Source organism: Diplotaxodon limnothrissa, linkage group LG15 (genome assembly GCF_057381915.1).
Source record: "Diplotaxodon limnothrissa isolate DT_005_m linkage group LG15, D_limnothrissa_male_GT1.1, whole genome shotgun sequence".
NCBI lineage: Eukaryota > Metazoa > Chordata > Actinopteri > Cichliformes > Cichlidae > Diplotaxodon > Diplotaxodon limnothrissa.
Genome location: NC_140610.1, coordinates 37,701,346 through 37,724,335, shown reverse-complemented (window position 1 = coordinate 37,724,335; position 22,990 = coordinate 37,701,346). Strand labels below are relative to the sequence as shown.

Below are 22,990 nucleotides of genomic sequence, written 5' to 3'. Positions count from 1 at the left end.
ACCACAGCTCCATGGTTTATTGAGCAGCATCCTTCAAGATAAAAGGTTTGGATCTTTGCAAAATCAAACCATGTGCATATATTTTTGAAGTACAAGTAGCATTTTTTTTTTTTAAACCAAGTCATATAAAGGACTAAATAAAAAAACAAAAGTAACCAACACGATTAAAAACTTTGCCCTGTTAAAGTATGTGTATTGAGAAGAAACCCCAAATATACAAGTCTCTCCTGAGTGCAAATTTTACAGTACGAGTTATTCAATGTACAAAAGCAATATTGATCCAAACATGACAACAAAATGACTTCATGCAAGAAAGAAAACATGTGGGTAATCAAGACCTTTAACAAAATGTTGTACCTAAGGTGCTGACTATTGAATCTGCATGTTGGAACTAATAAGAAAAACCAGCAGTAAAATTATTAAATGCTTCTGAAAAAAATATATAAAGTAAAGGAGCAAAAACCTGGCACAGCACATCTTTACAGCTAGTTACTCCTAATGCTGTTAATCTGCTAATTGTAATGCTATACACATTCTGGTGGCTTAAATGTTTAACAAAACACTTGATTTTTATTAAAATAAATGTGAACTGCTGAAAAGCAACATTTTTACTAAGCTAGGGAAATCAGTTTGAATATTTTAACAACAGCTGCCTTTACAGAACATTAGAAGTAAGACAAATTAGAGGAACTACTGCTCTGGTGTGCAGATGGTTGTGTAAATACAGCTTGTAGATGCTATACTGCAGTTTTCCTGTTACCAGTCTGTAAAACAGCATGTGATACGACAAATAAAGACTATACCCAGTGCGGGCTGCTGTTAGACTGCACACCTGGAGCGAGGGCGTACACAATCTTGCTCACAACTCGATGTCTAACAGTACTGTGAGTGGCAGCTCTCTCTTTGGCTGAGCTTTCTTCTTCTGTATCCTTTTCAAAACTAGCTGAACTTCTGCTCTCTCCCTCCTCCTGCTGGTTCCAGAGAGAGGACAAGGACTCCAGGGTCGAGTGGAGCTCATCTCGTGCAGACATTACGGTCTGAAGACAGGGAAGCTGCAGGGTTGGGGCCCCAATTCCATCCTTGGAAAGGCCGGTGATCAGCTCGTCAACAGCCTTGGCAGAAGAGGAGATCGTATCTCTGCAGCTTTTGAAGTCTTTTCCTAGGAGGAGGGCACCAGGGACAGACTGGTCAACCATCCTTAAATCTACCAACACTGCTGCCACTGAACTATCAGAAAATAATCTGTAAGAGCTAGTGTTGGCCTTTGCCCATCAAGGAAGTACATTAGTGTAAGTGTCTTGACACTGTGAATCAAAAGCTTTACCTCGTAAGGCTGTAGACAGAGATGAATGCAACTGTCTAATGGCTTGGTTCAGCTGGAACAGTTTGGTTGATGTCGTCCTCAGTTTCTGCAAAAGTAAAGCCAAAGCGTCCTCCTCCCCTTCCTCTGCCTCCTGTGGTTCCGATTCCCTCTCCTGTTTGCAGACATTAGCACTTACACATAATGACAACAAGACTGCAAACAAACAGGACATGCTTGTAACTTCATCTGTTAAATTACATACAAAACACAACAAAGATCCTACTATAATGTGTAGAAATTTACTATTAACTAAATGCAACCAGTTTTGACTCCTGTATTTTGCTTAAGTTATATTTTAACGGGTGAGCAGAATAGATTTTACACAAAAAGTGAAATAAAAGAATTGCAGCCAGTGCCTGAATCACTACAAGTTGAAAATATTTTGGGTTCAAGCCTCTGCTACATTTACCAATAGTGAGAAAAACACCCTGAAAATAGCTTTTGGAGGATATAACTCAGTTTTATTTGACTACAATAACACTGTGGACAGCATAAAGCCCAGCTGCCTACATGTGTCATGTATTGGTTTGAAAAGGTAAAAAGGCCAAAACAAAACCTGCTACTTTGTGTGGCTAAGATAAGGACAAACAAGCCTGTTAGCTGTGACTTATGCCCCTTCATTCAACACATTCATTATGTGAACAATCACCGAGGGATGACCGCAGAGAGATAAGCTTACGGCACACTAAGCTTTACAGGAGCAATAAAGGCTGAGTGGCATCTTTAATGGGGCTGTTGTGGCAGCGAGTCTTAATCCGTAACATTTAAGCCTGTGTCAAGACGGAGGATCGTTTTTAACCTTTACCTACAGGATGCTCAGCTGAGCGTGCACTGTTGTCTTTTTGCTCTGGTTAAACCAAAACAAGTGCCAGGACTTTTGTAATGAAGCTCCACAAAGCAGATAACAAATGCCATTTATTCCCTCCCCCAAGTTTGACACATATTTTTTAATGATTACATTCTTAATAAAAAAAAAAAAAAAAAGATAATGAAACAATAGAGGCTAAAAAAAAGAAATTTAAGCTGCATTATGTTGTAGATCTGATTGTGAAAAAAACTAAAGGGTTTAGAGAAGGGGTGTCAAACATAAGGCCTGGGGGCAAGAATCGGCCGAGCGAAGACCTGAAACTGGCCCAGTAGAGAGCTTTAGAAAAAAATATGAAGGAGTATGTAAATGTTCAACTTCTAACTGCATTTTCTTAGGTTTTACAGCTTTTCCCATCCACTCCTACTGCCATAAAGTCATTAGTTAAGAGATAAACAATTAAATGACGGGAAAATTACAGTTTTTCCACTTTTGGTGCGCTTGCAGTAAATTAAAAAACAAACATTTATAATTACAGGACAGTCTGTGCAATGAAAAGGAGTTGGACGTCCCTGGTTTAGAGGCTACAGATTGTGATTTTTAATGGATTCTGTTGATGAAACTTACCAAAATATGGCAGTACATGTAGCTCTCCAGAGCACGAGCTAAATCAAGAGTCTTTGATTTAAGGCTCTGGAGGACCTGCGTGTAAAGATGACAGGTATCATGGGTAGCAACTCAATAAGCACTTTAAAAACACACCAGATATAGCATTTCTGTGATATAAATGAGCACAAAAAGGCACGACATTTTAAATAAGTGCGTGATCTCTTACTGAGCTTCTGGGATAGGACAGTTGAGCCTCTCTCAGCATTTCCCTCGTGATGGTGAGGCTCTCCTCCAAGAGAGATCGGACACCCTTACCAGTTCCCTTCATTAGACACGTGACCACTGAAGGCTAACGATTAAAAAAAACAAAAGGACACAAATGACTTTTTATGACCACATTATTCCAGTCAGTTACCAGAGCTACAAAGAATGACAGATTTCAGATTAATTTTCAAACAAACTTTCACCCTTCCAAGATTAATGGGCAGCAACAATTCCAGTGGAAGCAGTAAGGGTGGACTTGGTTTTAACCACTCACAGCTTCTACATTTCGGCTTAATTTTTGTTAAATAAATAATGACAGTGTGTGGTATCATGTTTTATTATTCATATCAGGTTTATGACCTGTTAAGGACCAGATAATTAATTACATCCCAATACATAAAACCTTAGCATTGGTGCACCGTGTTACCATGGCTGTACCTTACACTCACATTCATACAGTTAATAGTTGTGATGAGGGGGCATGAGTAGAGTGGCCCACAGTGCCCAAACAGAGACCTCCCAGCTAAATTATTGGTGGTCTTACCTTGCCCATAGCCTGGGCGCCCAGTCCCGTGACATTCAATGACATGCCTGTCACTACTGCCATGTGTCCAAGCGCAAGTAAAGTTTTATCCAGGCACTGACTAGTTTTCCTTCGGGCTTCTTTCACCATCGATGTGATCTCAGATTCGCAACCCTGGATGTGAGGGCGGGAGAGGAATGTTTCACTCAGCATCGAGTCGGCACAAACAAACTGATACACAGGTTCAGTTCACATTTATTTAATAGTGAATCAATGCAAGCAAGAGAGCACAACAGCCAACAAAGTCTGAAGGGGCAGTAAATAAATTAAAATGCTAGAAAAAATTAAAAGTAAGGATCGAGAGGGGAAAATTGTGTGTTTGGGTGCTGAGAGTGGCAAGGAATTTAGATTTAGTTTCCATATATTCATGTTCTGTTTGGGGCTTCAAGGTTGAGAATTCCCTCAGCTTTGCCATTTCCATAGACAGAGCTCAAACAGCTCAGAGCTAAGACCCGTCAATCAATGCTCTGCATTTTGATTAGCCACCCGTCTCCAAACTACGCAAAATTGAAAATCATTTGTCAGCTTAGATTTTGCACTCTTTTTGACTCATTCATATACTGCAAATGCCAGAAAACCCAGACATCATGTCAATGCATAGCCTTTAACTTAAAAAAAAAAAAGGCTTGATTTGCCTGAACTCAAAATGGGCGGAGTGTAATGATTAGAGAATAATGATACAATCTGCATGTAGGCTGGCTTAGCCTTTTATCGTCACCAAGCAGAAACCTCAGTTTGAAACTTGTGTACTGTCACTTTAACGTGTGATACCTTTGGGTATTTTTTTTCCTCACCTGAATCAACATCTGGAAGAACCCTCCCATCTTCTTGACTTGGCTTTTAAGTTCCTCAGCAATCGTGTAGAGCAGACCGGAGGAGGGTTTAACACTGGCCAACCACTGCATGGTAACAAACACTGCATTCTCTATGGCTGTCGTGGCCTTCACCAACTCAGTTTGTGCCACCAAATTACCCACAAACACTGCAAAAAAGAAACCACCAAAAAGCACCACAATAAAAGTTTGTGCCCAATAAACACCAGGCCACTTTTATGAATGTGGCCTGGTCATACATGCCTTTTGGCTCAGCTCTTACCTTGGCAGAGGACGAATATCCACAAATTATTCTTCTAATCATTACCTATCCATCGGTAGCTAGTGATTTACTAATGTCTATGAAGTTGACTGGAACTCACCACTATCCTGGCTGTCATCATCCAGACTGTCGTATAGGTCAGATATAGTTTGGACAGCCATGTAGACCAGGTTTAGATCTGAGATTAACCGATCTGCCATGCTCTCCTCCGACCCTGTAGAACTACGCAGACGGGCCAGTGATTGGCCAACTAGCTCCTTGCAGATGCCAGGCATCCCAGGGTCTGAGATGCTGGAATGGAGGGAGGGGGATTTGGTCACACCCATTAACCCTGGGTCAGACACAGAGAAGAGTGGGTGATGATCATTTGTCACAAAAAGCAAATGTAGTCGAGTGTTTAACAGCTGTAGCACTGAATGCTGCATGCAGGTCTGAAAATGTATATTCATGTAACAATGTCGCATTTTAGAAAGACAACAAGAGGCAGCTTTTCGCCACTCAATTCCACCGACATTTGCCTTTTAAGAACACGACGTTTAATATTTTATGCATATTTACTTGTGTTTCTTACCAGCAGACTGTGAGGAGCCACTGTGGAGGCTCTGAATGGGATGCACCCGGATCTCGTAGAGACGCCCTGAGATCCTTCTGCTCTTCAGCAAACTCCTGCTTCTAAAGCCAAACCAACCAGAAACCCACTTGGTACCGCTGCCAACGTTCAACATTTATACTGACTTTTTCTTTAGACACAGGAGAATAAACTTTACTTGCAAGAGAAACCCAGAGGTGGAAAGGTCAGTAAATAGAGATGATTGTTTAGGCAAAGGTTTATTGGAGTAAAAGAGCAATATGGTGGAGCCCCAGAGCCTGTGCAGTGTTTCATTTGGCTGTGCCTAGTGGTAGTTTGGGAACACCAGGACTGCTTGACAAGAATAACCACAATGTGAGGGGGAATATATTCTGCATGTACAGCAGGTGCTGTGTGTGTGTGTGTGTCCTCCATACCGCTCCCAAACAAACACCTTAGCCTGACCTGCATGCGAAAATTAATAAACACAAGAAATACACCAAAGAGGGGAATATTTTTGGGTAGAAAGTTTTCAGGAAAAGAGAGAAAACAGGACTGTTTAACTATCAAGAAATATGTGCCAGGTTGTAAATCACAATGTTGGAAACTGGGAGGGCTGTGAAAATAACTCAAGTATTCCAAATTTACTTGAAGTATTTACCATCACTCAACTTTCCACATACGAAAAGTAAAACATTTTTTTTAAAAAGGGAACTGTTTTTGTGGCACGCTTTGTGTCCACAGAGAGAGGGTCAATGCAAATCAGTGCAAAAATGCTCACTTCTATTTTTTCCTTCCTAAAAGCTCTGATGAAGATGAAATTTAAGGTACACTGACACACACACACCCTTCCCTAAGGGACAAGCAGTGTTTTTAAAAACTTTCCCACCTCCATATTTAATCTTATGTAAATGTAAGATGCTAGGAAGAAGGATTTATGGATAGGAGGAGCTGGATAATTACCTTCGTCGAGAAAAGGAGGCGGCGGAGGAAGAAGAGGCTGATATATCTTGCTCCCACTCATCATCGGGGTCGTAAAACACATTGTCATCTTTAGAGCTGGAATCCCCCTGTGGTGAATAAACTCCTGATGACATGTCCACTCTCATTTACTCAGCTTAATGAGAAAAGCATCGCAAAGTGAGGCAGCATCCCTCTGTCGGGCATAAAACAATCCATTCTGGACTATAAATGAGGTCAAACACTTAGGAAATTTGCAAGTGACTGGAGCTGATGTCAGGCTCTGAATTTGCAAAACAAGGAAGAGTCGTGCAGGCTGAACAGGTGTGCTATGTCTTACTAGAACACAGGTTAATGTGAGAAAGACATGATAGCAAAAAAAGGTTATGAATTTGAACGCAGAATTGATCCCAGACTTACCCGTTCGAGCTCCCTCATGGCAGCAATGTTATTTTGGAACTTTTCCAGACACCAGAAAGTGGCAATTCCCAGCTTTGTGTTTTGAACTCGCACCTGCAGCACACCACCGCACTTCTCATTCTCCGAGCTCTCATGTCTAAAACAGGAGAGTAAAGTCAATAAAAATAATAAGGTCAAAGGTTAACAGCAGCCACGTGTTCATTTACAGCTGTATTTTAGGGAGTAGCTAAATACAAAGACTGGATATAGGTTTACATGCTTTTACTTTTTTTTTTTTTTAATGCCACTGGTTTCTTCATCATTTTTGTGTTTACATGATGCATAATAAAAAAATATCTGCGACTTTTGCCCATCCTTTCTTTCCTACCTGCTGAACACTGTGTGTTTCTTCAGTTTAGCACTGATTTTATTGGCTTCCTCAATCATCAAGGACAACTTCATGGCATCCCACTGTGGAGAGACTGCGACAGAGAAATGAAACATTACCTTCAACTAGGACTGGGCGATATATATCGAGTTTTTAAATATATTGAAATATTTTTATATGATATATGAGATGTGATAATATTGTTTATATCGATATAGTCTATGTTATGTTATAATTATACTTGTGGAGCCACAAGTTTGCCTCTCTTTCGTCCACTTTTGTCTCCACGCAACGTTACTCTGCCTCTCTCTACTTCACTGAACACAACTCCCCCTCCCCTATCGCTTCACCTGCAGGCAACAACAAGATCAGCTATCAAAGAGGAGCTGGTCGGTAAAAAGAAAACATTTGGAGATTACTATTTTACTGCTGGTAGCAGTAATCTCGTTAGAATGACATTAACGCCATAACTGCATTAATGCGGCAAATCTCTGTTAATGAGTTACCGCGGATCGCCCCGAGCATGGGGCTGGATGGCATCAACGTGTTAACGAGCTAACAGCTCTCACACGTTGACGCCATGCAGCCCCATGCACGGGGGCTGCACGGCCTAAAATTCTTTCATTTTCTCAAAACTCGACAGTGCACCTTATGTATGAGTTCTGGTTGTGCTTACTGATCGCGAACCGCTTTTATGTGTTACATTACGGCTACCGTAGTCAGGAGCCTCGTGGAGTACTACGTACTGTACTTCAACGTAATATTACCGTATTGTGTGCGTTTAAGGACCACAAATGGCACCTGTTCATAGACGTGGTTACAACAAGGATTTCAAACTCCAGGCTGTCAGTCACGCAGTAGAACTTGGGAACAGAGCAGATGCGAAATTTGTCTTTGTTATTATGCTCAGGGTCTGTTAGTTTACATTTTGACTGCACAATTGTGAGCTTTTTGTTATGCACAAAAACAACATTGTTTTATTTTATTTATGGAGCATTATTATTTAATAAATGCTGATAATTTATTTCTGAGTAATTTTTTCATGTACATCTACCCTGTATGTTAATAAAAGTGCCAGTGTGAGATCTGGGACACAGTGTGACTAAGAACTCTCTTTTTGTTGTTACTTTATGGCTTTAAAAAAATATCGAGATATATATCGCCATCCAGCTAAAGAATATCGAGATATGAATTTTTGGTCATATCGCCCAGTCCTACCTTCAACTGATAGCCCAGAGTTAAATATCATTTGGCTCAGATGATCTTTACTTAGCAGTACAAGACAGTACACAGCAGGGATTCACTGTAAAAAGGAACAGTTGAAATAAGCTACTCACTGGCTATTGCACTCATTTCCACCAACAATTCTCAAAGACCTTATAAGGAATTACAGTAAGATGCAGATCGCTGTGCTCCACATTCTACCGATTAGGGTTGAGAGGCTCATAAACTCCGACATTGCATCCATTCATCTAATATGATCCTCGTACAAACAAATGAACAGAATAAGAGGGCAGCATAATGGTCAGACTCCCCAACACTCCTTACCAAAAAGTCATTTTAACGCAACATTGTCTCGAGTCAAATAAAACCATTGGCTATAAAAGGAGCATCTTAGAGGGGCTTAGAAAATAAGATGGGCAGAGGTTCAACTATCTGCTCCTGTGTCTAATGTTTGTAAAAAAGAAAAACCAACAAATATACTATTATTATAAGACTCCAGGAACCTGAAGAAATATGTGCACAAGGGACAAGGCCAAAGATTAATGCTGAACACCTGTGATCGTCAGGTCTTCAGGCAGCACTGCATTAAAAACAGGCACGATTCAGTCATGGAAATCATTGTCTGTAAACACTGTATGCTGTGTCAAAGAAGAAGCTAACGGCAGTGGGCCAAAGCTCTTCTAAAATGGTCCGAGGCAAAGTGGAAAACTGTTCTGTGGTTAGACAAATTGAAATTTGAAGTTCTTTTAGATAAATGTGGAAACCATTTCTAAACTGGTCTAAAGAGGAGACAGACCATCTGGCTAGTCATCGCCGCCTAGTTCAAAAGCCTGCATCTCTAATAATATGGAGGCCCATTAGTGCTTTACATATTTACTACCTTCAGTGTACGTTGATATAGTGGCAAACAGCTTTTCTCTAATGCTTCTGCTGCTCAGGACAACTCTGCTTACACGATGTGATCCTTACTCCCAAACACGTTCAGTGTTGACTTAACTCTTACCATGTTGGGGCGTATGGTTTTCCCTTAAAGCTCTTTTCTTCTGAATCTCCTCCAGCTCCTTGCCAATCTTTTTCTTTTCCGCCTCCAGGGCCTCGACAATCCTCGCTTGGCGCACACGATGCTCTTCCATAGCCTTGAGTGAGTCATGGTAATGTAAACAACATTAAAAACCATCAGGGTAAAACATTCCGCCTGAAGCCAAGCTCCACGGTGGCTCAAAACGCATCCCAAATGGTTAAACATAAAGCCCAGAGTCAGCATATTTGCTAATGCTCATACATAACATCAGAAAACATGAGGATGAGCGAACAAAAGAGGTGATATAATTAATGAATATAGATTTCCTGTATGCCTACTTCCAGAAAAGCGAGAAGATGACTGCTTGAAAATATCACACATTTCGCCCACCTACTCCCTCCCGCCTACAGTCATAGGGGAAATAAAAGAAAAGGCAACAGTCTCTTTCTGGAAAACCTGATGGTACGGCGCACATTCCTGAGCTATTTTCACTTTCATCCATAAAAAAAATGCCATCAAAAAGTGATTGTTCAAAGTCCTGTTTAATTTTGCCCAATTCCCCTGCAAGGCCGTCTCCACCTGTACCTCATAATGTAGCACCTGAGATCCAAAGGGTTGCAAACACACAAAACCTTCACACAGGAGGCTTCCCATAAAGGCCGACTGGTCAAATGTAAATTGGGTGTGTAAAATATAAATATATATATATATATATATATATATATATATATATATATATATATATATATATATATATATATATATATATATATATATATATATATATATATATATATATATATATATATATATATTTTTTTTTTTTTTTTTTTTTTTTTTTAAACATGTGCACAAATCAAAATAATCTAGCCCATCCTGTTTTTGTCATTTCCTTAATTTAATCAAAAATCCTAACCTGGGTCTCCATGTGGATACGGAGACGTTTCCTCTGGACATCCACCTCCTGCTCCAACTCCAGCTTGGCAGTTTTGAGCTCTGCCATCTGGCTGGCAACCCTCTGCTTCTCCAACTCCTGTTGGCGCTTCCGCTCATTCTCCTCATTCTGAAGGAACGAAATGCTGGCATTTATCTGCAGTTTGCATAATCTGACAGGGTATGAGAGCGTGCAAAACTCTACTATGTTTAAAGGTTCTTTAAAAATGCACAAGTGTTAAGAAAATACACCTAGCAATTTCAATTTGAGGTTTTAGTTTACAATATTACAGTAAATGAAAATTACAGACTGTCAATAATCTAATACAGGGTTACAATAATAAATGACTGATGATATCATCCAACTGGCCTATTTCTAGATTTTAAAAAAAAGAAGAAGAGAAAGTCTCGTATACCAGCTCTCTCTCCAAGGCTCGGATCTTTTCTTCATAGAGCACCTTCTGGTCAGAAAGCTCTTTCTGAGCCACTTCTTTTGCCATCTGGATTCCTTGCATCATCTCCTGCTTTGCTTTAAGATGGGCTTCTTCAATTTCTGCCTCAAGCCTGAGAAACACAAAAATGGGAATTCAGATTTTGAGAGTACGGAATAACATTTTACAGAAAAGCCTCAGTCTGGCCGATTTTCCCTCCACTCACAGCGCTCTTTGAGCTGCAAGGAGCTCGTTTTTAGCAAATTCGAAATCTTTATGACCGTCGCCTTCGCCTGTCCAGCATGACGCTCTCTTCCCAGACTGCACCTCTGCTGGGTGATTAAAGCGGAAGTAGTGATCTCCTCCAAGAATCACCCTGTCGCCCTAGAAGCCGGACAAGAGACACAGATCCAGAGAGAAACCATTTATGAAACGCTTTGGGCCTTGCGTGGACAGACCGTTCTGTTTGATTTACAGAGAGTAACAAAATGAAGCGATAGACGGACAAAAAAGTTAGAACTTGCTGCTTTACTTACATGGTGTAGGACTGTGGATTCAGAGATGAGGTTCCCATTAACAAAAGTCTTGGCGTTTTCCATCGGAATGATGCTGACAGTATCGTGTATGTTGGATATAACACTGAAAAAATATATATATAAAGAAAATAAAAACTATTTTAGGTGAAATGCAAAAAAAGTGGCCAAATATCTTCGTAGGGCTACATATTCCTTGGTTATATCCATCTTGATGCAGGTATTCCACCTGACTGAACAATATGCTACTGTTTTCACCCCTCTCTGAGGAGTTGGTCTTACCAGTGCTGGTCAGCAATGAGGGCGCCAGTCAACTGGATATCGTGGCTGGAGTTGGACTTGAGCTTGCCCACCGTAGTGCGACCCTCTTTGATCATGTAGAGAAGCATCTCGGACAGCTGAGGGTCCTCATTCAGATTCACGAGGTTGGGAAGACGGTTGTCCACTTTGAAGGTCACTCCTGCTTTCTGATCACACAGACCAAAAATTATTTATAGAGGGGGGGGTTCATCTCCTTTGTTTTCAGCTTCTTCTTTAACAACATTAGTGTTTGAACACGAGCATGGTGGGTGCAGAATGATAGAGAGAGTAGACTAATAAAATGAAGGTTACACCGAAAAAAGAAATTACCTGCAACTCTTTGGTCTCTTCACGCTTGCGAATTTCTGCTTGCTCAAGTTTCTCCCTCCACGCCCTGCCGGAAAATTTGAAAAAAAAAAATAATAATTTATAACCAAAAGCAAAAATGACATAAGAACAAATTCTACCACTAACATCACCCACTGCTAAGTAAACCCCAAGTCATATATTGATATCAGCATTTATAATGGCCGATAAATAAAAAGGTTTTAAAGAAGAGATGGGAGAAACACCCTTCAACCAAGTTAAGAGGGTTGACGTTGCTTAGTTCATCCACCAGAGGGCACTCTGCAGCTTTCCACTTGAGAACACAAGTGTTTAGAAAGCAGCAAAAATAACCAGCTGATCAAAGCAGAGCATAATTTCCATCATTTCCTTCAGGATTAATAAAGTATTTCTGATTCTGATAAATGAGTAGCGCACAACTTCCTGTGATAATAAATCCTGATTATATTGAAAGAGCATTGTCATAATATCTAAATAACCACACATAACAAATATTTTATTTAAAATTTCTATATTAGTTGGGCTCTACTTAACATCTTTGTCATGCTAAAAATGTCTGATTTTTATTTCTAATATCAGAATGTTGAATGTTTTAGCCTAATAAAAATATACACTGGAAAGAAGTAAATCTTTCTGTTATTAGAACTCAATAACAAACTGTATGTATCAAGACTGCACAAATACACAGAAACATATAGATCACTGTAAATATACTATTACTTTGTGTGAGTGTGAAGAATAACTTTAAAACTAGCTTTCATTTGACCCCCTCCACTGCAAAAAGAGAACTGTTCATTTGAGGATTCAGTAGGATTATAGCAGTAATGCTGACCGATTGGCCTCAATCATTTCCCTCTCTTGCTGACAGAGTTTATTCTTCAAGGTGGAGATCTCCTGCTGGAAGAGCCTCACTCTCTCTGGTTCGACACCCTGGGAGCTCATCTGGGCTGCTCGCAGCTTCTCCACCTCTGCCTTTAGCTCTGAAACACACAAAATTCATCCAGATTGTTTCCTACTGAGAAAACTGTTGCAGCAAGATTATGTAAATGTGCAGATATGATGCCACTTTAGAGAGGAATATTCAGATTTGGTCAGCAAACTGCTCGATACTGTCCCTCACTGAAGTTGACTGGTTTGTCTGTCTGAGTCACATTCACTTTGAGCATCTCCCGCTGACAGGCATCGTGAATGAAATCCACAGCAAGAGCTCCCCTTAGTGCTAAAAACGTCAAACAGCAGCGCTATCATCTTATGGAAAAATAATACTTGCATGACAGTTAGCCGCCATGTGCAACTGACAGTGCATAAATATGGCCTGGAGGCAAGGTTAGGGCCAGGCTTTAATTTCAACTGGATAGCGCAAGAGCTGGTGATGGATAAACGGGCCGACAGGCGGGAGGGTGAGTGGTAAAGGAGGAGAGCGAAAGCGATCGGGAGCGAGTGCCTAACAGGAACACAATCACATATAAAGAAAAACACAGGGATGAACAAAAGAGAGAGAGGAAAAAGGCTGATGAAGGAGGAGCTGAAGGACAGACATGAAAATATTTATATGTGTGTGTGTGAGAGAGAGTTCTTACAGTCCAAAAATACTGACTACACCTGTGAAGCTACTCTGTGGTTTTGGTTGTAAAAAAGGAAATACAGGTGTGGCTTTGTGTGTTGAAAGGCAGATGTTCAGGTTTACAAAGAACTACAGGGGAAAAAAGGAAAAAGAATCTCTCATATAAAAATTACTTTCCCTCCCTCTCTTTTTTTAGTTTATAAGGTGACCAAGGATTTGTCCAGGCTCACATGTCAAACCAACACAGTAAGTGTGCCTGAAACCCTGCTTTAGACATAAGGCTTATAAATAGATACCTTTTGTCTACAGTATACAAATTTTTAAGCATGTTATGGATGCCTGACCTCTGATGAGCTTGGCATTGGTGTCCTCATTGACCTTGGCCACATTTATGATTGTGCGGGCTTGCTGGGCATAGCGTAGAGTGCTCAGGCTCTCCTCCACGTTGCTGCCCGCCGGGCTCAGCGTAGCGATCATGGCCGTCTTAGAGTTACCGCCGAGGCTCTCCTTCAACAGCCTGCAGGTGACAATTAGAGGAGAACCGTCACTGTGATTGCTGACAAACAAACAAATAAAGAAATTGTGCACAAGCACACTGTTCCCTCACCATGTAAGGACAGAGTCTCTGTACGGTATGAAGACTTTCTTCTTGGTCAGCGCTTGTTCTGATAAGGCAGAGATGACCTTTCCGAGCGTCAGCAGTGATTTGTTGATGCTGGCGCCCTCCTATAAAGACATCGTTTTGAATAAAATAAGCATAGAAAAATTAATGAACAGGCCAACAATGCAAAGAAACCAGAGCCTTCTGAGACAAGAGACTGTACTCTGATTTGTGAATGATAAAATTATATACCGTGGTTCACCTAAAAGTCTCCATCTCCAATCTCCAACAAGCAATGATTAACTGCTTAATGACTTAACCACACATGGTAGTTAACATGTGCTCACCCTGAGTCGGTCTCCACTGGTCTGGGCAGAGTGGCAGCGTTCGCTGCCTGCCAGATCGATCAAGTTGATCCTGCTGGTGATACTGTGGTCATGTTCCTCGCCTTCCACAAGCTCAGTCTGCACACACAAACACAAATGGACTCACAGGCACTTAATGTAAGCACGATTCATCCGCTCCCCCGTGCTAACGTATTTTTTTACATAAAAACTCAAAGAGGGAAAAGAGGTGTAAATACACAGTGAAGACAGTACCTTAGTCTGGGTCATGACCAAGGTGAAGACAGAGTGAGATCTGGAGCTCTTGTCATTCATTCCTGTGGCTGCTGTGGCTCTCTGCTTATTGCCGAGCTCCAGCCAGCCCTAAAGAAGAAGAAAAAAGTACTTTAAATTATTATTGATTCTCTGTGTGAAATCTCACTTGAAGATATTCATTTCCATGACAAGCCTTTCAGATTCGGTTAACAGGCTTTTTGTCTGCTTGACACTGAAGACCTAGCTTGTTCTTGAAAGCACCCACTAATAAAAAGACAACTGGTTCATCTTACCTGAACATCATTGTAAGAGCGCACCACATTCCTGTGAAGAAACAGCAAGCTGAGCAATTCTGAAAAAGGTACCATCCAAGAATGTTCAAGCTTTCAGCGAATAAAGAGAGAAAGACGAGATTTTCTTACGCTGAGAGCTCAGCGACATAAGGCCCGTGGACCGGATGCTCTCTCACCCTCAGCTGGAAAACAAATCCAAACAAAGGTTTTCTACATTTCCCCCCCCTGTGGTAAGTCAACCACAGTGGCAAGTTAGCAATAAAAACATGTGGCAGGGATGAGTGTCACTAAACAGCAAACTACTCACGGGCATCGTCCTCTGGTTTGGTTCTTCTCTGGTCACCAGCAGGTCATGGATCTTCTCATTGTACACTTCAAAGTAGCTCATCTCTACATGACATTTGACCTGAGATTCAAAAGGGACCCAAAACAGATCATTTAATTATTTTTCAGATAAAAATGAAATTGGAATAGAAATGTAAAAAAACAAAGAGAGAGCTTACCTCTTCACTTTTTATTGAGGCCAGTTTAGAAAAAAGCTCATGGCAGAATTTTGGGATCACCCCTACCTCCTCCTCAAAACCCATCATCCTGCAAAACAATCAGTCTTAACACATCAAAGTGACAGATTACAGTACAAAAGTAAAAAACAAAACAAAACAAATGACCACATAAGTGAGAACACTGATGTAAATGAAAAGTGAGTCCACTCACGTGTATGATTTACCAGAACCTGTCTGGCCATAGGCAAACAAGCAGGTGTTAAATCCTTCAAAGGCCCTCAGCAGCAGAGGTTTGGCCAGCGTCTCATACACGGTCTGCTGGCAGGCAAAGTTGGAGTCACTGGCATCCACTGAGCAGAAAGAGAAGTCGTAGGTGAAGGAGTAGCTCTGTTTGGACTCTGGATGCTGGACCACAGTCTCCTGGCCATTCATGAAGATGACCTGTGAGGACTTCTCAGCTTTCTCCCTGTAATAGAGCAGAACAAAAAACTTCAGAGATGTGTTGTTTGTCTTTCTTTAAACAAGTAGCATGCCAGTGTTTTATACACAGATTCCAGAACCAGACTTTAATATACTGACAAGGGGGCCTGCTTCTCAGTCACCCAGCAGTTAAACACTAACCTGGCACTGAAGGGGCGGACACGCACAGCCACCGTAACAGCACTGTTTTCCATTTTTAGTAAGTCCTGCTGCTTCAGACCCTCACTGGTACTGGGCAGGATCTGTTCAGGAGGAGCAGGATCGGATGTCCTGACCTGGGTCACGTCTCCCTTTTGGTTCGAGGTCTTTGTCTTTATCACCTGCAGCGTCGTGTCAGGTCTTCGCACACCTGAGGTCGTCTTGCTGATCCGAGGAGCCGGGAAGGGTTTAGTGTTTTCGGCTTGCTGTGCTCGGGGTTTGGGCCTTTCCAGACTGGCAGATTTGACCAACGCTGGCTTGGGAGCTTCTTTCCCTGCCAGTCTCTCAAACACGTCTCGTTTGGCAGCGATTCTCTCAAACGGGGTCTTTCTGGTCGGCGTTTTAAAGGTATGGGTCTCGTCTGTGTTTCTACTTGAAGATGAAGAAGAGGAGGAGGTTTTGTTCTGCGCAAACCTCCCTTGTGTTTGCACATGAGTCGCAGTTTCTCTTAAGCTCATTGACCTGAATAAACCAGGTGTCCTCCCGTTTGGTTCACCGAGAACTTTGGGCGTTGACTGCAGGCCACCAGGCTGCCCACGTCCGCTCTTGTCCATGGAGGGAGTCCTGGTCCTGCGCTGCAGAGTCAGTCTCTTCTCCGGAGCTGCTGTGGTGCTTTGGCTGCTGTCTGTCATCGTTTGTTCAGCCGTTTCGGCCCCGGTCTTCCTCTTTGACCGTCTTTGTAGGGTGAGCCGGGCTCGGTAAGGGGTCTGCTGCCCGCTGCCACTCTTTGACAGGGCAGAGACGACATACGTCCTGTTCACCGGACGGCTTTTATCTGATGACCTGCTGTCTTCACATGCAGACTCCCCTGATGCGGTCACACTTTTGCCCAGCGTCGTGTCGGCTATCTTTCGCTCTCGGCCGGGTGTCCTGGACGTTGATGTTGACAGCAGATTGTCGTAATAAGCGGTGTGTTTCCGCCCTTGTACGCTAAATATCGACATGGCTGTGGACTGTTAGAAACCTAAACGGTGTAATTACGAGACAGGCGAGTTAACGGCAGATGCACTTTACACATTTAAAAACCACGTAAATTGGACGTAAGTATGACTCCATATGTTAGTTAAAGGAAAATAAAAATCCATTCGAATAAATTATTACTTGCACTTGCGAAAAAAAACTTCTTTTGTTTATGTTCGCCTGCTCGCTTCCGCCTCTACCCGCTTCAATTTCAAATCGTCACCGTCACTGGCAGCTGATTGGCTGGATTCTCTGAAAGTGCTACGTCACGTCATGGTCGCGACCTGTAGGCACTTTATGATACCGCTAGATGGCAGCACAATACCGAGCCACAATAAGTAAACTGTGAACGATAGTCATCTCTGAGATTGCGTACCAGTGGAAAAAATGTGCTAGTCATAAGTTCCCATCTAAATTTAGTCCTTTACCGTTAAAATAAACGAAATGTCTCAAACTCCCTAACATCTACTGCGGAAGACAGTGAGATATAAATAAAACATCCAGAGAAACTTTGAGAAAAACTTACCTTTTAGTTGGAATAATATATGAGAATAAAATCAGACTGATTAAAGTTTGTACAAATGGCAGGGTGCGTTCAGTGCCTTGCTCAAAAGCATCTGGACCTTAGTTCAAGTCTGGATTAATGAGGATTCTTATTCTTCTTTCAGTGCCCCTTTCATACTCCTCTATCACCGTGTGCCACTAGTGCCAGTTCCAAGCCCGGAAAAATGTGGAAGATTGTGTGGAGCTTTTTGATTAAGTCACTTTGCATTAATCATACAAAACACAGATCTAAAAAAAAAAACAGATACAGAAAACACATTTATTTATAAATGAAATATACAAACTAAACATTTACAGGTTACTCAATAAATAAGCACCATTCCATGAAAGATTGGAAGAAGTTGCTACTTCTTGCGACGGTCATGTTTCTTTATGATGTCCAGGAGGTTATTTGTGGTAACCAGTGAATCCTCGTGGTCCTTCTTGTTTCTCTGCTTTTCTCTCCTTTGCTGTTCATGGAGGTGCGGTGAGTTTAAGAGCTGAGGGGGCAAAATGGAGCCAGTGGGTTTGACTCGACTCACCACCTCCAGGAACAGCCGTTTGTTGTTGTTGTTGAGAAGAGTGATGGCTGTTCCTCTGTGTCCAAGCCGACCTGCTCTTCCCACCTAGATGGGAAAAAAAGGTAATATTAGATTAGCTGTTGTAATTGAAAGGTTTTCCTAATGAAACTACATCAAAGTGATACTAAGCAGTGCTGACTAACCTGGTGGACATACTCATCCATTGTGTTTGGCATATCAAAGTTAACCACCAGTCTGACATTGACCAGGTCCAGCCCTCTGCCCAGAACACCTGTACTGATCACTACCTCAAAGTCACCATCCAGAAGACCCTGAAGAGAAAACCACAATTAGAAGTCTGTATGTACCACATACAGCAGACATTAATAATGAACTGCATTTACTGGCAAGCCTGTTTTTATTAGCATGTTGTTCCCATAATTATATTTTACACACAGCAGATAACAAAGCAAGGTGTCCATAAAATAATTCAGCATATTTATGTCTGATACAATCAGCCAGTAAAATTACATACTCTAAAAGTGGGACTCTGGGATTATAAATCATTTTGACTCCTAATAATTTAGATTTATTCTGGATTATTTCAGGCCTTGTCTAACTGTTTCAATAAAGTCACACCTCTTTAGTCACCTGTTCACCTATAGAAGTTGTGATCTTGGAAAAGAAAAAAATTGTCAGTATTTAAGAAGAAAAGCACGTAAATGGAAAAACAGTGTTTTTTTCTGCATTGTGTCTCTTTGCATTGGACATGCAGACTAAAGCTAGATCCCTGGGGAAAGCCTCAGCTGTGGGTATCTGTCTGTGCTGTTGAAGATAAACACTTTAGGACACCAAACATGGAAGCATTGTTTGGTTTTTCTTCCCTGTGCATGTTTTCCCACTGGTCTCACCCGGAGGATGCGGTTGCGCTCCCACTGGCTCTTGTCAGAGTGGATTGCCACGGCAGTGAGGCCCGTCACCTTGGCGACTGCCTCGCAGAGCAGATCAGCGCCGAGTTTACTCTCTACAAACACTACCACTGGAGGCTGGTACAGCTTACCATCCTGAAAAGTGACAAAATAATTTTTTTTAAACATTTTACATATTTTCTATACAAAAATATTGCCAAAAAAGCTATACAACTAATACATTATGTATACTATGTGCCTGTAGAGGCATCTACATATCTGGATACATTCCAGCACTCCAACAGGTAACTGTAACTTGACAAGACAGGAAGGAAGAAATGCATACTCCCAATCATACCTTCTTAATTTCACTGTTCTTTAGGAGAACATTCTGTAATCTTGAGCCAACTATTATGCACTATGCTGTAAGACCTGCAATATATGAAGCAACTGCTTTGATTAGTTTTTGAGTCATGTCCACTCCAGATAGTTGGTTTTCTTGTCGTGTCTTGTCCAAATCCCAGTTTTGTACCTCTGCAATTCCACAATTCACTCACCACTCGTGAGACAATAGCTTTACACTATGAGTTACTGAGTTATAAGAAAAGAGTCTTATGTTACTCAAACTACAACCTAAGAGCACTTTTCTACTTCAAGTTAATTAAAGTCGACCATTTCTGTTTTATATAAACAGTGCAAACTATTGCTGGGATTCCTGGAGTGGTGCCGTGGCTCTGTGCCCACCCGTTTCCTTCAGATAGAGGCCAGAGTGTCCACAGTGGCTGTCTAAATATGGCAGAAGGGGAGGCTGGTTCTTTATTGGACTTTATAATATTCCCACCAACAATAGCCAGCTGTTAAAATACCAAGCTGGTATCAGTGCATGTCAAGACTGAGCAGTAAATGAACTGTAACCTAAAACTGATCTAATGAAAAACTTTGTGTTTTTCTTCTAAAGTACTTTCTTTGAGTGCAATGACCAATTAGACCTTTTTTGAATTCAAAAACTAAAAATATCTACTGACCAGTAAAAGAAACCATATGCTGGCAGTGGAGGTGTGTCCAGAAATACTCCACTTATAATAAACCTTTTAAGACTTCATGATTTTTAATCTAAAAACTCAAAGTTAAGATTGAAAAGCATCTAATCTATGACCTACGTTGAGAATCTCAAACAGCTTCTTCTTTTTGGAAGGTTCCTCTACCCAAAGCAGGATCTGTCGGACGTTGGCGCACGGCTGGTTCTTCTCCCCAATAGTGATACGTACAGGGTCACGGACCAACCGGGCAGCCAGCTCCTCCGTCCCGGTGGGGATGGTGGCCGACGCCAGAAGAGTCTGATGTTCTTCTGGGACTTGCTCAAGAACCTCCAGAACCTGCTGCTGGAAGCCCATCTTCAACATAGTGTCCACCTACAGGATGCAGCACAACTTTCATGTTGCAGGACTCTCAAAACTGATTTGAATGATGAATACTTTCAAAAGCTGTCATTATGTTGTTTGTTCTAAAAGACACAACTTTTACATTACTAATCCTTAAAGCTATATAAATTGAATTGAACTGAATTACTTTGTCTTAAAGTGCACAGTTTTTGTCAATTGTGAATTTCAATATGTTTGTCCTACCTCGTCAACCACCACAATCTTCACTTTGTCAAGCTTCAGCTCTTTCTGCTTCAAGATTTCAATGAGCCGCCCAGGAGTAGCGATGACAATCTAAAGGAGATTTAGAAATGAACAAAACCATGGCATGGGACAAATGTACAGCCTCAAGCTTTGACTGCAGCAGGAGGAAATTATTGTTTAAGAAAAACAAAACAAAACAGAGACTGTACTTTGATGCTGCTCTTCAGGCGGTGGAGCTGTGGGGGAAGCGGCATGCCTCCGACCAGCAGGGCAGTTCTCATGTTGGGGAGTCCCATCACAAGCTCCTTGGCCTGTCTCTCTATCTGAATGGCCAACTCCCTGGTGGGGGTCAGGATCAAAGCCACAGGGCTGCCCACTCTGTGTGCTGATTTCTGAAAGCAGAAGCAATGTTGCACACTGCATGTCACCAAGAGAGCATTTGTGAATTTTTAAATGTAAAATTGTTTGTGTCTTTTTGAGAATACATTTATTCAATTCGACTCTTTTATCTGCAGAGGTCACTGGCAGCTACGGAGCAGCTTTTCTGTCAGATACTGGAGTCTAGTGTCTTCCTAAGGGGTAGCTCAGGAGGGCAAATGCTTGATACAAAAGCAGATTCAGTCCAGATTTACATATTTAGATCTGGGCTGTGGTGCTATTTATCCAGGCTGTAGAAATGTCTGCCTCCTCAAATATAATTTAACTTGATGGCATTTGCATGTGGCATATTAGCTTCAATACTGTACCTCGAGTGCCCTCACGACCACTGGCAGCAGAAAGGCTACAGTCTTCCCCGATCCTGTGTCAGCGCTCGCAATCACATCCCTGCCTGTGAGGCCAACAGGGACCATCTGTATCTGGACTGGGGTAGGTGTGTCATACCCCGCCTTTTTCAGGTTACCACTTAATGTGGGAGGGAAGCTGCAGTGCTCAAATTCAACAACAGGTCTTGCGACATCTCTCCCCTGGGTTTCTATGCCCAGCTCCTGTTTAATTCGTTGCACTTGCTCCTCTGTTAGGCCTGATATGAACCGATCTTCCCTGTAGGAGTAGCCTGGTTCACTTTCAACCACCCTACCAGGGTCAGCAGCTGGCTGTTGACTTTGAACAGTCCTTTCATGTCTATTTTGGTCCTTTTGCATAAATGCATCTGCCCCAGTCCCCATGCCCATTTGCACTAAATGGCTGGCTTTGCATTCGAGACTGCAAACATCATTATCTGTAGCATCACAGATGTACTCTCCATAGCGACCACACATCACACAGACAGGTTCTCCTGGCCCAGGCCATCTCTGGTTCTTTTTAAATGATTTCACTGGTTCCTCCTCCTCATCATCATCATCAACATCACTGTCATCTGAGAGGGAGCTGTGTCCATCTTCGGGTGCTAAGCTCTCTGCAGCTGCGTGTGTTGTCGCATCTCGTGTTTGGGTGTCTTCACATGCTTCCTCGCTCTGAGCAGGTGTCTCGGAGCTACTTTTGCTATCCTCCTCTTGAACAACTTTGCTTTTCTTAACCACAACTTGAGCCGATCCCTCGGCAGGTCTCTTCACCTTCAGGGCTCGTGGCAGAAACATGTTTAAATACTACCTGTAACCACAACAAAGCAGATGTAAACGCTCAGTTACGCCAAAAGATTTAGGTGACATGTTATGGCAGCAGCTGCAAATAAATTGAGTATGAAGAACCTCCATAGCTCACTTTTTTTAAAAGGGCCAAATTGACTTTTTCCAAATAAAAGTTTTAAATAACTCCTGCTGCGAAGAAACCAAGTTTTTGAGTATTTTGAAATTACACTTCTGAGCCACCATTTGGTTGTTACTTACAAAAACAACATTACCTCTTCGCGTCAAATCCTCCGACAGTCGCAAACAGTTCCCGACGCACACTGATGCCGCAACATTGCTTCCTTTGCACGTTGGGAATTGTAGTTCGTAGAGCTGAGTCGCTTTCCCCCCTGTTATTTACATCGCTGTCTTTAGCAAAATTGTATTTAAAACATGACGTTTTAAAAATGTGTATCTTTGTATACTGACCTCTTCTTATTCATTTCATTTTTTTAATATGTCATATTTTACGTTAAGGGTGCGTTCAGGGTAACAGAGTATGAGTAAAAGTAATAAAAATGCAGCCCATTAAACGAATCCGGGTTGGAAATTTTGCAGTGTAGCAAGTTAATGCCGTTTTACCGACTATATTGCGGTACAATATGTTTGTGGGCGGTTGATTCCAAAGAATTAAGATAAAAGTGTTAAAATTCCCAGTGGAGTTTGAAAGCACCGTTCACACATGCGCGTTGGACAACAAAACGTGCAGAGCTAGAGAAAGCCTCAGTGCGGCAGGAAAACCGCATCACGGCACCGAATAGAGGACC

At 41.8% G+C, this 22,990-nt stretch overlaps 2 protein-coding genes across 4 annotated transcripts; both read right to left on the bottom strand.

Moving 5' to 3' along the window:
* Window positions 1-797: 797 nt before the first annotated feature.
* kif14 (kinesin family member 14) lies at window positions 798-17,003 on the bottom strand. Of its 2 annotated transcripts, none has more exons than XM_085372752.1 (29): window positions 16,003-17,003; window positions 15,593-15,847; window positions 15,382-15,469; window positions 15,186-15,284; window positions 15,008-15,060; window positions 14,879-14,909; window positions 14,586-14,693; window positions 14,334-14,450; window positions 13,993-14,111; window positions 13,730-13,902; window positions 12,654-12,801; window positions 11,807-11,870; window positions 11,459-11,643; window positions 11,180-11,282; window positions 10,870-11,027; window positions 10,629-10,776; window positions 10,196-10,342; window positions 9,262-9,394; window positions 7,035-7,128; window positions 6,668-6,803; window positions 6,251-6,357; window positions 5,291-5,391; window positions 4,820-5,050; window positions 4,419-4,606; window positions 3,586-3,738; window positions 3,004-3,126; window positions 2,796-2,870; window positions 1,306-1,475; window positions 798-1,143 (listed from the first exon to the last, which is right to left on the bottom strand). In XM_085372752.1, exons 1-29 carry the CDS (start codon window positions 17,001-17,003, stop codon window positions 798-800), a joined length of 4,854 nt encoding a protein of 1,617 aa, XP_085228878.1. The 2 variants fall into 2 exon arrangements, with proteins under 2 accessions (XP_085228878.1, XP_085228879.1); XM_085372753.1 differs by having other exon boundaries at window positions 798-1,159; window positions 1,325-1,475.
* Window positions 17,004-17,927: 924 nt separating this feature from the next.
* Window positions 17,928-22,495, bottom strand: ddx59 (DEAD (Asp-Glu-Ala-Asp) box polypeptide 59). Of its 2 annotated transcripts, none has more exons than XM_085372702.1 (8): window positions 22,443-22,495; window positions 21,363-22,206; window positions 20,826-21,008; window positions 20,617-20,706; window positions 20,152-20,403; window positions 18,995-19,147; window positions 18,287-18,415; window positions 17,928-18,188 (listed from the first exon to the last, which is right to left on the bottom strand). In XM_085372702.1, the coding sequence occupies exons 2-8, from the start codon at window positions 22,191-22,193 to the stop codon at window positions 17,928-17,930; spliced, it is 1,899 nt and encodes a 632-aa protein (XP_085228828.1). In that variant the 5' UTR covers window positions 22,194-22,206; window positions 22,443-22,495. The 2 variants fall into 2 exon arrangements, with proteins under 2 accessions (XP_085228828.1, XP_085228827.1); XM_085372701.1 differs by having other exon boundaries at window positions 22,457-22,489.
* Window positions 22,496-22,990: the final 495 nt, after the last annotated feature.